The sequence below is a fragment of the Marmota marmota genome, unplaced genomic scaffold (genome assembly GCF_001458135.2).
Source record: "Marmota marmota marmota unplaced genomic scaffold, marMar, whole genome shotgun sequence".
Classification (NCBI taxonomy): Eukaryota; Metazoa; Chordata; class Mammalia; order Rodentia; family Sciuridae; genus Marmota; species Marmota marmota.
In genome coordinates, this window is record NW_025999900.1 from 47,138,947 (window position 1) to 47,156,780 (window position 17,834).

Consider the following 17,834-nt stretch of genomic DNA (forward strand, 5'->3'; position numbering starts at 1 on the left):
GGGTTGTCTGAAAAACAGCATGTCACGAATGCCATTTAATATCCTTTGGGGCACAGCTTCTGGGATGTTTCAGAAGGAAAATATTTTCCTTTTTAAAATAGCATAACCCCATTTAAAAAGTTAATCAAATGATTCAACTCATTTCTAACAAAATTTCTAATATTCATAATCAGTCTCATTGTCTTAGGGAGAGAAAGGAATCACTTTAGTTGGAGGACCTATAACCTAAATGTTGTCAAAAGTATTTTTGGACACATCCTTTGTCATTAGAAATAGTCAATCTTGTTATTGCCACACTGTGTGTTTTTCAGTTCCTTGTTATATTATGTAGCTATACAAAGACATAATATTTCCTTCAGCATAGTCTGCCATAAATAGAAATTGAAGGTTCATGGTTGCCCATGGAGTGGGTAGGAAAAGAGAGGGAGCAGTGGAGCAGAGGGAGGAAGGGAAGAAGGCAGGGAGGCGCTTCCTGCAGGCCAGGACTGGGTCTGGCTTCTTTACTTCTGACCCTGACATGCAGCATGGTGTCTGGAACACAGAAAATGTAAATAAATAGTATTTATTGCACAGTGGTTGTAAACAAAATATACTTAGGACCTGCCAGGCACCAAGGGTTCCATGCTTCTTATCATAATTCTCTTGATAATCCTAAGAAGTCAGTGTTACTATTGTTCCCAATTTATAGATATAGAAGCTGCCTCAAAATAACCTAATAAGAGAGGGAAATCCACGTTATAAAATCTAATTTTAGCTCATTTCAAATAAAATGAAAAGAGACAGCCATAAATTAGCAAAGAAAAGGGATGTGGGAGTTTTCAAGATATTCTGTTTGGTCACTTCCACAGTTAACCCTTTGGAACTTTCCTCAATGAAGTAGGATACTAATTTTTTAAGTATGCTTTGTATTTGGTGGTTCACAAAGCAACATGAGGAAAAAAACAAGTTACTGAAAGTGAACCACATAGATTTATATTTTAAAGAAAGAAAACAAAAACCAGCACTAACATCTACTGCTACCAGCCATAACAAGCAAGGTGTCAAGTCACTGAATACATTTCAATAAATTGAGGAAAAATGGATTACCTTTTGTGTCTATTTTAAATGTTTCCACTGATCTCAAGAGGATTAAAGAAGGGATTTGTTTGTTTCAGTGTACCTCAAATCCATATGCAAATAGAACTCTGATACTGCACTACACATTTATAGTCAAAGACAATACTTTGTTTTTAAGAAGAGCAACACGCAATGTAACTGCAAATGAATGTCACAAAAAATGAGCCAGACAACAGTTAAGCTCCAATGAAGAATTCTGGTAATTACAAGCTGTATTGTAACAATCACTGTCAAATATATTTGCCTCCACTATTCCTGACTCCTTGCAAGATTGAACATATTCTCTTCCTTGTGCCTGCTCCCTCCCCCGCCATCTTGTCCTTTTTCACAGCTTTTATCACTCATGCCAAATGACTCATTGATCTTTGTTTCAATGCTACACTTAAAGAGGGAGAAAGCAGAGCACAGCAGGAGGGAGAAAGGAAAGAGAGCAAAAAAGAGAAAGAGTGTGTGTGTGAGTGTGTATATATACACATACACACATAAATGACATTACCTGGGTCTTGTCCCTCAAAACGTTTTAAATTAAAAAAAATGAACTCTAGGACATGGGGGATGGGTACTGTTTTTCAATTGATCAACCTTAAGGAGACTCAGGGATAAGTATAACTAAAGAGGAGACCAGCAGGGTGGCATTCACTTGTTCAATTCACAGATATTTATTGAGTAACCCACGGCAGCCATGGCGCTACACAGTGGACATTTTAGAAAAGGAAAGACATGAGGGTTGCTTCACAGGTATGACAGGAAATATATTTATTGAATGGTAAAGTTTTGGTTTGAAACCAAAATCCATAGCAAACTGTCTCCAAAGATGTAAAAATATCAGTTTACTAAATATTTTCCCCTTGCAATACTCTTTTTCTAAGCTTTATGATCTGTGTTCTCTTGTTATTTTCTTTATGTCTTTGGCTCCTGGGTGGGTTCTTGTCCTTGGTCTGTTATGTGAAGTGCTATTTTCTAGAGTTGTGTTCCAGGCTTTCCCTTTTTCTTGGCCTACACACTTCCTCTGAGAGTTTTCATTGCTCCTATGACTGGTAGTACCATTCATATGCTATGGACATCAGGTTTGAGGACATCATATTCTGCATGTTCTCTAAACCCCTTGAGTGTCTGACTCAGATGAACCCAAGAGAATTTCAAAATACCAAAATCAATCAGCTTACCCTCTCATTGACCAGCACACCATCCAAGAAATTGTTCAGTTAAGAAACCTGAGACTCATTTTAATTTCTTCCTTTTTATTTCCTACAATCATTCTCAAAAGTTCCATTGCTTCTTCTGTCCTAAAATATATTAAGAACCCACCACTCTTCTTCACACTGCCTGCTGCCACCCAGTCCAGGGTACCCTAGTGTCTTGCTGAGATTCTCACAAGTATCTGCTGAGTTGGTTTCCCTGGTTTCATTCTTAACTTTCTCCAATTATTTTCAACTTTATAGTCATTTACCTATTCAGAATGCAAATTTGATCATATTGTTCTCATGTTTCAAACCCTTCACAGACTTTGTATATACTAAAGTCCAAGCTCCTTTATAATGTCCTTCAGACTTCTGCTCACCTTACATTACCTTACAAGTCTCTCCTCATTCAGATGCCACATTTCACCAGATTGAACTTCTTTCAGCTCCTTAAACATGTAGGTGTACTCTCTTATCAGAGTGCTTCCCAGATCCTTCCCAGTGCCTCAAATTTTTCTTACCTTCACCCCAAACTTTCCTAGATAACTCTTAGTTATTGTTTAAACACTGGCTTCTGTGGATTGCCACCCATCATGGCTCAACCCATCTACCTTCTATTACACTTAACTGCCCAACCAAAAGGATTATTCCTCTGGTAACTTAGACATTCCCTCTTAATATCATTTTTCAAATGTTTTATTATAAACCCTCATTTAAGACTCTTCTCTGCTAATTCTGGTATAAAGGGCCAGAAACAATCCAGTATAGAGAGCTTGGCTTTGGAGTGCTAGCACCTAGTTCCATGAATGATATTAGTGTTCAATCAATATCCACTCTGAGTACAAAGAGAACCTTTTATTTATAGAAAACACCCCCGACCCTTAAGGAGAATAACATTAAATGTAGAATATCTGTTATACATAATTATAAGATGATAATGAGTTAATAAAATTGACTCCAATTTGGATAACATGAAGATTTGCTAACATTGTAAATTGGAATTAAATATTTAGCGCTCCTTCTGGGATAATCTGATCTACACTAAATACTTCTGGAAGGCAGTTTTATGATTTATATTACAGATGAGAACATAAAGCACAGCAAAGTTAATTGAGTTACCCAAGGTTACCCAGTGAAGCAGAAGCTGAGCCAGAACTCAAAACTCAAAAGCTGTCGACCTCCAATCCTTACTGTTAACATTTTTGGGGAAATTATTTTGTCCTTCCCTCCCAAAGTACTATTGTATTATTTTAGGACATACTTTAATAGCCTTCTCCATACTATCACCTACGATATTTTTCATTTGAATAAAGAAATGCAGGGATTTTCAGTGGATTTTCCTCTAGCCTTTTACATTAAAGCCTTTCTGTGATGTGCCTCTGAACTCATTGCTCTGAGAGGTGTCAGCTCCCTGTATTCTTAATGGCACATTAGTATCAGATATTAGTCATCACTAAACAGGGCCAACATTTAACTCTTCTGCTGTAGGAGACCATATTGCACATTTGACATCTATAAATGTCCAAAGTTAGTTGGCTGGTGCATTCTATTGCACTGGGTGAACATTTTGGTAGAAAATGCTGCCAACAGTTAATAAACATTTGAGAAGCAACATAGGCTATTATATTTAATGGGATTACTGATTCCAACAATTATATTCCCAAAGAAATAAACTCAAAATTATTTCAAAAGGCTAGCTATGTACTCAGTAAATATGTTTATATTTGGTACTGTGAGTCCAATGGCAGTCAACAATATATAGCCAAATGCCAAAAAACCTTATTATTGTCTCACTAGACATGTTTACTGAACACAGAGCTTTGCTTTTTATAACAAGCATTGCTGATATTAATACCACAGAGACTGGCAATGTGAACATACACTTGTTGTTTTTGTTGTTGTTATTGTTTGTATGTTTGTTTGTTAGCCACACAGTGGACCAACTAGTGTTCTTATTTTTTATATCTGAATATAGTTCAAGATATTAAAGGACTTTAATCTGTACAAATCTGTAACTAATACATGCCACTTTTATTGTACACATAGAACTACAATACCTTAGCATTTTCAGATGGATAAACCATCAAACGGAAGAATCTGCAATCACAAAATATTTCCCATGCTCTTTGAGCTTTACTTGGCCCATTCTTTTTTCCACAGAAGCAAACATCTTCACCCCAATGCACTTGAGCCTGCTCATTATATCACTCTCCCCAGTCTGGCCTTATAGCTCCAGGCCCCTGAAGAACTCTAAACGTCCAAAGTATTTACTGTTCTTAATCTCCAACGTGACATTAAGTGAATTGGTTCTGTCATGTGTATATAACTGATTGTGTTTCCTCTAATAAAGACAGACAGCTGAGTTACCCATTTGTAAGTTAGCCCAATGTAATGGGAAGAGAGAACTTCTGTCGGATGCTAACTTAACTCAATAGCTTGTATCACAGAAATATCAATTAAGATTCTAGCAGAAACTTTCAAACACAATTTTCAAAAAAATCACACCAATATTTTAGGAATTTGGTCCAATGCTTATACAACTCAAAAGTAACTTAAAATTTCCTTAAAAAAAAAAGAAAGTGCAAAAATTCATGGTAAATTGAGAGGCTATATAAGGTAAATATTAAGCTTCATATATGTGTTAACATTTCTGGTTGGTCACTGATAGTCAATATAAATAGAGTCAGGATACTTTTGACTTACACTTGAAAATGTCAATTCCATGAATTCATCCTCCTTCATCAGCCTTATTTTTGGAGAAATTACTGAAAGGATGTTACATTCATTTCCTAATGCTGAAATTCTCACTATACCATACCCAGAAATAGTTTCCTTTGCAGAGTAGCCTAGAGGCTGAGCTGGCTTTCTGCTTTAGCTTACAAGTTTTCTCTCAAAGACTCTTAAAGGGAACTTTAGCTTTTTGATATTGTATTTGTCACCCATTTCCTATAGCAGTCTGAATGCAACTATGAAGGATAACAGAGCAAAAAATAAATGTTTTTATCCCAAGGATACTTGCCCTGTTTGAGAATTTTCTTTACCTGCAGAGATTCCATTTCTTCATCTTTTCTTTGGGTCTCTTCTAGCAGATCTACAATAAGAAAGTAAAATACCCATGAAAATGCAATGTCAAACTGGGTTGCTTCTTATTATTGAATGTAATTCAGTTGATAGCTTGCATAATCTGCTGGGAAGAGAATTTGATATTGAGGTGTGAGAAGCAATATACAGAAATGTCCTCTGATGCCAACTGATGAGATGCTGCAGAGCTCTAGACTCTGCCAAACCTAAGCTAGCTGAGAAGACTTGGGAGGTCCCAACTTTATGAGATACTACAGGATGATATAAAATCAATTACAAATCAAAAATTCACACCAATATTTTAGGAATTTGATCCAATACCTACACTACTCAAAAGTAACTTAAAATTTCCTTTTAAAAAAGTCTTTTTTTTTTCATTTAGTAGAAACAAACCATTTGCTCTTAAAATAAGTTTTTAAGCCAAGTTCTACCCTGAGTCAATTTTTATAAGCAAATTAAAACTACCTGGAATAATGGGGTGTTATTAATGGAAGTAGAGCACCTCAACTGTAAAATTATATTAATTATCATTTCACACCAAGAGGGTGGGATGCATTGAAGCTATATCTGACCAAGAGTTTGGCACCACCTCAGAGAAATTAGTGGCTGGAAAAGAAGGTAGTCAATTGAAGAGAGACCTGTATTAATGCACACATACAGCCATGGTGTCTCAGTGCCCTACATTAATTTATGAACTGCTCTAAAGGAAAATACATTTGGCAAGCAGAATTTTCTGCCTGCAGCTATACCACCCTGTGCTATGATCTTATTAGATCTCACAAATCTAAAGAGGGCTGGGTTGAGTCAGACCTTGGATAAAAACTAGCAAGAGATACCTACAGCAGTGCACATTAGTATTAGCATTTGCCTTACTCTGTGATTGATATAGTTTACCAAGAGGCAGCATAGCATAAAAGAAAAATATAACGTATGGAAGTTCAATATATATTCCAGAAAGGCAAATGAAAATGTTTTTAGCAAGTGCTACACGAGACGCAGAAGGAAGTGGTAATACAGTGGGTGGCAAAGTCACTTGGATGTATGTCATAAGTGGATAGGCAATACACTGAAACTTCAGGACCTGGCAGATGGTATAATTGATGGTGATGGCCTTTTGAGATTGCATGGCTAAGAAAGCTACAGAGGAGAGGCAAGCAATCCCAACAACACACAATGTGCCTCAGTTAAGGAAGAGAAGTAATTTTTATTCTGTATCCCATAGAACTGACAGGCTCCCCCAAATTCCCACATTCCAGTTATGTCAACAATGACAGAAGGATGACAATGTTTAAGGGGCATTTTGGGGAATTAGTTGGCATATTAGGTTCTTTAGCTTTCAGATGTCAAAGCAAATCTGGAGTGCAGGACACTGAATAAGAGTCCTCACTCATTCCTCTTCTTGCGACTTATTTGCACTGAGATGCTGCAGCTGCTTCCATCAGGGTGTCATGGACGTCTGCTTCTCTACTTCTTGCATCTGGGCTGGCCTCCTGACTTGATTTGTTGAACAGAATACAGCAGAAGCAACTCTGTGCCAATTGTGTTGAGGCTTCGAGAGGCCTTGCACATTTTCACTTTTCCAAGAGAAACCACGTTGTTACCATTTGAGGAAGCCCAGGACAACCTGCTAGTTGACAAGAAAAGTCTGACCCAGGACTCTCCCCACTGAACACCACCCTGAAGGTGGCCCCAGGTGGTATCCAGCTCATGTCCCAGCAGAATTGCCCAAGTGACCTGAAGGTGACCACAGATGACTCAGATGGAAGCCCAGTTGAGGCCAGACAAACTCCCTAGCCAAGTTCAGAGTCACTTTCAACTGGCAGAATCATGAGCTTAATAAAATTTGGGAATGGTCTGTTTCAAGAACTTGCTAAGTGACAGCAACCAGCTGCTAATTAACAACAAACATTTAGGATTTATTAAAAAATTATAGGAGTAACTAACAAATACATGAGAAAAGTGGATTCACATTCTGAAGAGAGTAACAACTAGAGCAAGTCAGGATGGGTGGGGATGCAGGTATTATAAGCACATGGTCATTTTATTCTAAATATCTCCAATATTCATGTCCCTCCAGTCAAAATGAGATTCCAGGAAAAACTAATGAGAGTAGCTTAGATCTCTTGCCTATTACTTAGGTAGGGTAAAGTAGAGAATACTTTCATTAACAATTCCAAAAGGATTGGACTAAGAGTAGAAAGGATGGTCTCTACATGCAAAATTAGGGTATTATTAATAGAAGAAGAAAGGATGAACAAGACACTGACCAAAACAACAGATGATTATTCCAATTGGCTTTAGTAAATTGTGTCTTCAGCCCAACTTTCTCCGATATTTGTGATTTATATGATCACTACTTTGTTGTTATGAGGATGCAGTCATTTTGCTATATACCACTTTGGGAAATTAGGAGATTCTCAGAGGTGGGCTCTTTGTAACAAATTGCATTGTTTAATGGTGCAGTGGAACTGGAGTGATATATAGTAGGGGATCATAAATGAATGATCAGAAAATGAATCTTGTACCTCCAGAGACAAGTTGGTAGAGAAAACACCAGACATCATAGAAAAAAGTGTACGGGATAAATGCTAGGTAATGGATCTCTTACACAGTCAAACCTAACTCAGTCATCTGATAAAATACAGATATAAGAAAGTTCAGTATACCTTTCTCTTTGAGGACTTCCTGTTCCTCTTCTTCATGTAATTCCTGCGACACTTCAGTTAGGTGCCTAACTAATCTGACATGCCATAAAAGTAGAGCTCGTGATCCTGGCTGGCAAGAAGGAACCTCTATTAGCCTGGTACTTCCAAAGCTGTATATTTTAGTAAGTTGGAGGAATTTGTTCAACAATAAAGGTGGCAAAGAAGAAAACAGAGAGAAACAAAGAAAGAGCTGGTTGTGGACTATATCCATCTCCAAATACAAAACTCAAAACTGGACTTCTAGTCAATTTCTTTTCTTCTTCTTCCTTCCTTTTTTTTCTTTATTTCATTTTTTTTTCTTAAATTAGATTTAAGTTTTCTTCTAAAGTTTCTGGGTATGTGATGGTGTTAAAACTTTTTATCATTGTTCAGAAACCTGGAGAATTTAGTGCTTGGAAAAAACTTTCAGTTCCACACTGAAACATTTCATTCTATAATAAATAAGTGAATGATTTGCCTGAGATTATCTAGTTAGTACTAAAACCACATCAAGAGCTTTAGTCTAATATATCATGCTCTCACTTGTATCACTCTATTTAATTATACCCTTGTTCCTACTGTTACTTATTTAAAACACACACACACACACACACACACACACACACACACACACGTCTCTGACTTGCTTTGGGAGTTCTCCAGTGGCAACAACTAGGGTTTCTTATGTCTCCCTAACTACTGCCTCCCTACCTTGATACTTAACTTAGATCCCAGCTTGCCTTCACCTACATCAACTGCTCACTTGTAGGTGCACTGTTCAACTACATCCATTTGGGATGATGAATACTGCTATTAACCTGTACTGATGAAATATGGCCACGGGCATAACTGAGAAGAACTAGCCCATGGCAAAGAGATGCAAGCCAAGGGACAGCAGGTGAGACCTTTGGATAGCTGAAAGGAAATAATGCTGTGACAACTGAGCATGATCAGTGCCCCTTGTTATAATGAGTAATCTTTTGTTCTCATGTTTGTAAGAACAAAGAAAAAGATCAGCATGGAAAATGCTGAAGGACTGCTCTGCTCCCTGGCTCACCACTGGCATGTTCCTGTTTTCCTTCATTAGTTTTTGGTTTGCTGTTTAAGACAAACAGCAATTCAACTGCCATGCAAATTGTTGTGGCTAAATATGCTTCCATCAACATTAGTCAATGAAAGATTTTTGGTGAAAAGGGAAGTAGCCCCGAGTATTTTGGATTGGCTCCAATATTTTAAATGAGCTGATAGTGATTATGACATATAGTGGGGGGTCCTATATTACAAAGCAGAACATCATAGATGAGAATTGAGACTCTAGTTGTTTTGTTTTGCTCCACTCTGCATTTCTGTGGCACACTTAGGGTAATATATCCTGACCATATTTTTGGCTAAGACAATTTTATACCCTTTTGTTTATTTATTTGTATTTAAAAGGTGAATCAAGTCTGGGTATATCTAAATAACACATCCATCTAGTAATTTGACCCTTCAGAGGAATGCTGAAGATCAAGTTTAGAAATGCTATTTTTTCCTTTAACATTTACTGTAAAGTATCTTATCCATAGTACAATCAGGATGGCCGATAATGGGCAGAAAGTTATAGAAAGTGGGGCCTGAGATACAGCAAAATTTAGGAGCACAGCACTGGACAGAGTACCACTGGCAGCAGAACATGTTGAATTAATGATTGTGGTTTAGAGAAAAGCATTTAGCTTCTGGCTCTTGTACCTTACCCAGTAATTCAGTGCTCCTGTTCAATGTTATGCTGTGTCCTGACATTTACTAAAAATAACATATAATGTAAATTCTCGAAAGAGCTCAATATTTATTTCTCTAAATTGTGCATTCCTCTTTGTGGAGAGCAGTCATGGTATAATGAAATCAAACAAATAAAATAGCACACTAAAATCCATAAGAGGCCATAAACAATGGACTAGCCTCCCACAGTTATACCCCAGTTGCTCAAGACATTGGCTACATGACCAAGACAATGGTCAGTTTTTCGTTTTCTTCCTGGGCTACCCAGTTATTGGGATCATTGACATTTTAGGGATAGAAGGGAACACTGAAGCAATGTAATTCAGGTTTTTAATTTTTTTAAAGTAGCATTCCATTTTGTAAGTGAAACACAAATCATCCAGTAATATTATAAATAAAATAACTTAAAAAGCTGAAAGGGAGCTGTTGGAGTTGGAGCAGAAGTGGAGAATCTGAGGCCTGCTTGCCAAGATTCCCTGTATCCCAAACCTTTGGTATCACAGTAGACTAGAAAGCTCCAAATTATATTGATTACAAAAAAACACTGATCTAACTGAGCATGGTGGCACATGCCTGTAATTCCAGTGACTTAGGAGGCTGAGGCAAGAGGGCCACGAGTGGCTCAGTGGTTAAGCACCCCTGGATTCAATCCCCAGCACCAAAACAACAACAAACCCCCACTGATCTAATTCAACCTCTTCACATATTATGGATGAGGATTAAATTTTAAGAGATCTAATGCCTTTGTTAATGTCACACAGCTAGTTAACAGACATGCATGAATCTGAGCATAGGACTTTTGCTCTAAACTAGAATCCAGTACTTTCTTTTGCAAAACCATGACTGCCCCCCTTTGCCTTTCAATATTTGTATTAAAATGACATAGTATTCAAAGATTTACCATAAATACTAATACATTTTCTTTTTTTATTAAATTAGTTATTTATTCTAATTTGTTATACGCAATGGTAGAATGCAATTCATTTCAGATTACACATATAGAGCACAATTTTTCAAGTCACTGATTGTACACAAAGTATTTTCACACCATTTGTGTCTTCAGACACGTACTTGGGGTAATGATGTCTAACTCATTCCACCATCATTCCTATCTCCTTGCCCCCTCCCTTCCCTTCCCTCCCCTTTGCCCTATTATTCAAAGTTTTACCATAAATACTAATACATTTTCTAATTCTTCCCCAAGCTGAAAGAAAACTTCCTTAAACTACTTATGTGACACTGGCAGGCCTGTGAGAAGGCCTACAGTTACTAACTGTCCACATTAAAATTCTTCAACTCAGAGATAGCATCAAAAGAAGTGACTCTGATGGAAAGCAAGACCCAGACACTTGAGAAGGCAGCTGCATTAGCAAGGGATGTTCATCACAGTGCATGCAGAATAACTCACATAATAAAGCAATAATGAAAAATCTCTTTCAATGAGTAACAGTTGAAAAGTTTCTCAGCTTAACATACACTGTCCAGTAAATGGCTTTCCTGTATCATTACACTAGTGAAGGGAAACAGAGTAAAAGGATAATGAGTCCCTACATTAGCTCAAATATCTCACATACAATCAAATATGTTTGGCCTTAAATTAATACAATCAGCCCATTGCATTGTGGATCCCATTTCCATGGATTCAACTAATCGCAGAATGAAAATATTCTTTTAAAAAAAATTCTGTCTGTACTGAACACTTCAGACCTTTCCACTTGTTATTGCTCCTCAACAACACAGCATGACAACTATTTATATAGCTTTAACACTGTATTGGGCACTAAGTCATCTAGGAATGATTTGAAGCACGTGAGTAGGTAATATGGAAATACTGTACTACTTTATATAAGGGACTTGAGCATCCTCAGATTTTGGAGTCTGTGGGAACCAATTCACCGTGGCTACTACAGGATATTGTACATGAACAATACTTAAAATAGTGTCAGCTTCATAGTAAGATTTACATATATGTTAGCTCTTATTATTATTTTTAAAGTCACCCTTAATTATGTCTTATAAAATCAGGAAAATGTGTGAAAAATAATGAGATGCAATTTAAGACAAATAAAAAAAGACCTCCTGGTACACTGCCTTTAGACTCCATCTGTAATAGGGAGCTGCATTCCTTAAAACTCTGCCACATCTACTGCCACCCACTGGTACAGATCTGGATATACCACAATGAGTTAAGAGTTTTCTCATGAGGCCTCACCACAGAAAACACACAGGTTAAAATGAAGAACAACATTCAGAAAGTATGGCTACCCCTTGTGGTTTGTCTCAGACGCTGAAACAACATACTGGTCTACAGATGGAGCTGTACTAGTCCAACAAATGAAAGGTTTATAGTCCACTGTCTGTCTCGGGTTATGTGGTAAAACACCCAAATACAGGTACTTGTATTTTTATTTGATGTTAATTCACTTTGGGTGAAAATTTCCATCGTAGAGATTTAAAACCCCTTGCCCATAGCTACAGTATAAAAAACAGCACAAAAATCTACACCCTTCTACCTCATTCCTAGCTCTAGTTATTAAGAAATATCAAGCTATAGAATGAAAGTTCTGACCCAGTCGACTATTAATCTTTTGTTACTTCTATTAACAAAGAAAACAGAGAAAGTAAGAATGTGTTCATTACAAGGCACTGTCATAACTTGGTGAGTGAGCTGTCTTGGTGAAAAAGACTATATGTGATAAACAGCAAAATAGGCAAGAGAAGTTTATGGTCTACTGTAAATACTACTTTAAGAGTAAGTTTTATGTGCCCAGATCCAGGCATAAAATTCTGTTTCTTCCTATATGCACTGTCATCTCTGAATTGTACTCTCCCAGTGCAAAGTTTGGCTTGTATGTAAAGCCCTTAGGTTAGAAGATGGTTTATCCTGGACCCTGGTTTTGACTGTAGACTTATAGAGCACAACTGTGTATACATATTTGGGCTTATAGAAGTCCTGTGTATCTGACTTGTTCTTTGATTATCTCTTGGTTACAGAAGGTACAAATAATTTTGCTAAACCAAATCTGGGTCTGCTCTAGATCAATACTGAACTTGTATTTTTAGATGAAAGTTTTTCAAACTTCTTCAATTCTTATGACCTAAGGGTAAAACAAACCTCAGAAATGGAATTATGATATGATGTTCAGTGCATCTGGTTACAGAGTCTAGCTCAATGTCAAATACCAGGTATATCTCCTTTGGCAATTCACACATAAAGAGCATGTAACTATGTGTTTTATACTTGCTATACTATATTGTAAATAATACCTGGCCTGAAGTAGAGGCAACTCCTTCAAGACCTTCATAAGTACCAGGATTTTCTTCTCAATTTTTCCTAGCATTGATATATTGGCACATTCTCTTAGGTCACTTAATGATTAGAGATGCTTATAGTGTATTTATGATTTATACATAAAAACAAAACAATTGATAGTAAAGGAGATACAGGAAAATTTTTAAAAATTTTTAAGTTTAAATATTCAGTTTTAAAATATGATTGATCCAAAACCTTATATTACTAAATTAAATCCAAGATCAGGAATATTGCATTCAACTGTCTTCATTCCTATCCCCAGTCTGGGGCATTTTAGAGATCAGGTATCACAGCTCAGCATTGTTTATATTTATAAAATCCTTTCTTTAAAGAGTTCATATAAAGATCTTAACATAAAATATCTTTTCACCCATTGGACTTTCAAAACCAGGATGGAAATTTTTATGAACTTGAGAAACATTATTGACATTTACTTCTGGGTGAGCAAATCACTGACAACCTCTTCGTCTCAAACACAAGCCTTGAAACATATAAACATCCTATGAAAACTACAATAGGTAAAGAAGCAAGCGGAAGTTAGTGTTGCTAACTAGATGACTTTAAAACATTGAAACTATCCTATATTATCCCACAGGACCAGTGCAATCAAAAGGCATTTTGAGGAAGACCCATGATGGCCCCTGCAGGTCTGCAAATGGAGGAAAGAGACACCAGGCAAGGAATGATGACAGTTTCCAGAAATTGGAAAAGGTGAAAAGCCAGATTCTGCCCCAAAGCCTCTAGACAGGAATTAAGTGCTGCTGACACCTTGGTTTATAATCTTCTGAGACCCACATGTACTTTTGCCTCCCAGAGAACAAATCTGAGTTGTTTTAAGCCACTAAATTTGTGATAATTTATTATAGCAGCAATGGGAAACATATATATATATATACCTAAGGTATAAAATATACCTTAGAAGTTTAAGTGATATTCTACTAAAAACAAATCTAAGGGCACATGCTACCTACCACAATCACAGAGGTTATAATCAAAATGTATTCCACATAGTGTATGGCATTCCACAGAGGATATACATAATTCAATGAAAGCCTTGTGACAAAACCTTTCATAAAAAGTAGGATCCATGAAAACTAGGCCCTTAATGGTAAAATTTCAGGTAACATCCTGTCAGAATTTGTGACTCCAAAATTGTTGGTTGTCTTATAGAAAGAGTCATGCACACCTATTTTAGTTCCTTAAAAAGTTCTTGGTAAATTCCTTCAAATTATCCCTACTGCTACACCTACTCTGGAGTATAATTATATAGACAAAGCTATAAAGTTTAGTCATCCCTGTAAAAACTATGTGCTGAGGTTAACATTTAAGAAATGGCTTGATGTGCAGTACTCCAAGGCTAGGAATTGTGGCTCTGTTCACGACTATATCCTCAATACCTGCTCCAGTGCCTGGCCCAAAATATGCCCCATGTGTGTATTTTTTTCTTTTTTAACTAGTGAAGCCATTTTCAAGAAAGTGATTAATAACTGCATATGATATGCTACATAATATTTACCAGACTACAGGTGCCCACAAATTTGCTGACCTTATAACTGAATTTATTTTTTTTTTAGATTAAGTTTACAAATCCATGCAATTTACCTTTTTTTTTAATTCCCCTTTACACAATGTGAAATGAGAATTCAGAAATCTTCTCTACATACAAAGAGCAAGTCAATAACAACACCAGGTAAATAGCTGACACAAGAATGACCAGCTGCAACATAAAGTCTACATAGTTCTTAAGCAAGGAAAAGAATGTGCACAGAAACAGGTTTCATCCTGGAATGGGAATCATGTGTTGCCATAGCTAAAAATTTCTGAATTTCAACAAAATTTTCCTCATCTTGGGTGAAGAAACTGTGAATTTTGGAATATCCCAGATTTTGGTATATCCCAAACAGAATAAAATGAAGGAAATTCACTTTGAGATATTTCATAGTCAACAATCTGAGAACCAAAGACAAAACCTGTTTTCTTTTGAAAAAAAAAAAATTTAATTCTTATTTTTGCAGTACTTGGGATTAAACCCAGTACTGAAGACTGAACTTGTGGCTGGCAAAAGAACAAAATTTGAAAGCAGCAAGAGAGAAACAATACCTTAACTATAGTAGGAAAACAATAATAGTGTAATTCTCAATAGAAAACACAAAGTCCATAAGGAAAGGTCATATTACTTTAAGGATAAAAGAAAAAAAAAAGTTGAAAACAGAATCCTATATCCAGTAAAATATCCTTTAAGAAAATTGAGGATAATATGCTGCCAGGAGACCAATTCTAAAAGAATGAAGAAAGTTCTCTAAGTAGAAAAGAAACAGTAAAGAAATATGAGGAGATGATAAATGAAGAAAGAGAGCAAGCAAAAAATATGGTAACAATAGTAGAATTCTCGTTACAGATTAAACATTCCTTGTTAGAAATTCTTGGACCAGAAGTTCTTTGGCTTTCAGAGTTTTTCAGATTTTGGATTATCTGCCTAGATTTTACTAGTTGTACATCTCTAATCTAAAAAGCTACAATCTAAAATGATCCCATCTGAAATTATCTGTGTGCCATGTTGTGTTCAAAATATTTTAGATTCTGGAACACTTTGGATTTTTGAGTTAGGGATGTTTTAAGCATGTTGAGTTTTTCATATTATGTTGGATGAGTGAAGCTAAAATTATAGTAATATCTGATGTGAATCTAGATGTATCTATAGGAAATAGTTAAGACAACAATAATAAAGAAAGGTTAAAAAAAGCTTTCTATATTTCAAACTGGTAAAATGAAAATATCACTAGATTATGATAAGTTTTATACACACACACACACACACACACACACACACTCTCAAACACAAGGTAATGCCTAGAGCAACAACTAAAACCTTTAGAAAGACACATACCCCAAATTCAATAAATTAAAATTCAGGTCTAAAAAAATATTCAAATAAACCATAGGAAGGCAGAAAAAAAAAACCAGAAAACAAAAGTGACAAACTTAAAACTCTTAACAATTCATGAATAGATTATATGAAAATTATCTAAATATGCCAATTTAAGAAACTGGCAAATTGGATGAATGCAGAGAACTCAACAGTATGCTGTCTATATGAAACTTGCTTTGAATAAGATATACACATTTTATAATGAAAGGAGAAAAAAAGGAAAACAAGAGATCTCATGTAAGCATTAAAGAAAAGCAAGAATAACAATATTAATATCAGATAAATTTATTTAATAGCAAAGAAAATGACTACAAACAGAAAGAGGCAGTATATAATAATGAAAAGATTAATCTACCAAGAAAATATAGCACCCTAAATGTCAATAAGAAAAATCAAAGCTGAAAAATATGTGAAGAAAAAAGCTTGATATAACAGAAGGGAGAAATTGACCAATTTAGAATTAGAGTTGAGACTTCAACATTCCCTTCTCAACAACTGACAGGACAACTCTACAGAAAAACTATCTAGGGAATATAGAATAATAAATCAAGGATATATAAAATCATAACTATAACAGAAAAAGTATGTAAATACTTGGAAACTAAATGACACACTTCTAAATAATCCATGAGTCTTAAGTGAGATTTTAAAGATAAACTGAATAAAAACATATTAAAATGTGTTGAACAAAGGCAACAGGGAAAAATTCATAAAACTAAATGCATCCATTAGAAAAGAAAGTCTCAAATGAATATTCTATGTTTATATCACAAGAACTTTAGATATGAGTAAAATCAACCCAAGAAAGGAGAAATAATAAAGGTGAGAACAGAAATCAACAAAACTTAAACAGGAAAATAACAAATGAAACAACAAGCTTGTTCCTTACATAGCTCAGTAAATTGACAAATCTTTAGCGAGTGGAGAAGAAATGAGACAATTTATCAAAATAAGGAATGGAACAGAGAGTATAATGACAGATCATACAGACCTGATTGAGTGAAAGCTACAGACAACTCTACAAAAACAGACTGAATATCTCTTCTAAATGCTTGGGATCAGAAGTGTTTTACATTTCAGATGCTAGGTTTTTGTTGTTATTCTTGTTTGTTTGTTTTAATTTTTGCACAGATTTTACTGATTGAGAAACCCTAATCTAAAAATCTGAAATGTTCTAAAATCTGAATCCTTTAGAGTGTAACATAGACATTCAAAAAGTTTTGGATTCCAGAGCATTTTTTATTTCAGATCTTTAGATTAGGGATGCTCAATTTATACAAATTTGACAATTTAGATAAAATGAACTACTTTGACAAATACACAGTACCATAAGTGAGACAATTAAAAAATGTGAATAGCCCTGTAACTATTAAGAACATTTAATTTGCAATGTAAAAACTCCCAGAAAAATCCTTGCATGCCTGTAATCCCGATGGCTAGGGAGGCTGAGGAAGGAAGTTCAAAAGCCAGAGAGATCCTGTCTCTAAACAAAATACAAAAAGGGCTGGGGATGTGGCTCAATGATCCAGTGCCCCTGAGTTCCATACATGATACCCCCTACCCGCCCCCACCAAAAAAAAAAAAAAAAACTCCCAGAAAAGAAATATCCAGCTCAGATGGTCTAAATTGACAAATTATACCAAATGTTTAAAAAATGAGCAGCAAGTAGCACATAATCTCTTCCAGAAAATGGGAGAAAAAGAAATACTTCTCTTAATTTTACTTATATTATATTACTTTGATACCAAAAATAGCAGTTCCCTACCTCCATA

General features: G+C 35.7%; 1 protein-coding gene across 1 annotated transcript in view; it reads right to left on the bottom strand.

Moving 5' to 3' along the window:
- Cep128 (centrosomal protein 128) overlaps positions 1 to 17,834 on the bottom strand; it is a 385,475-nt gene that overhangs the window by 72,716 nt on the left and 294,925 nt on the right. Inside the window, exon 22 of the mRNA XM_048799524.1 lies at positions 5,339 to 5,388. Coding sequence (XP_048655481.1) covers positions 5,339 to 5,388 — 50 coding nt within the window. The remainder of the gene's footprint in view (positions 1 to 5,338; positions 5,389 to 17,834) is intronic.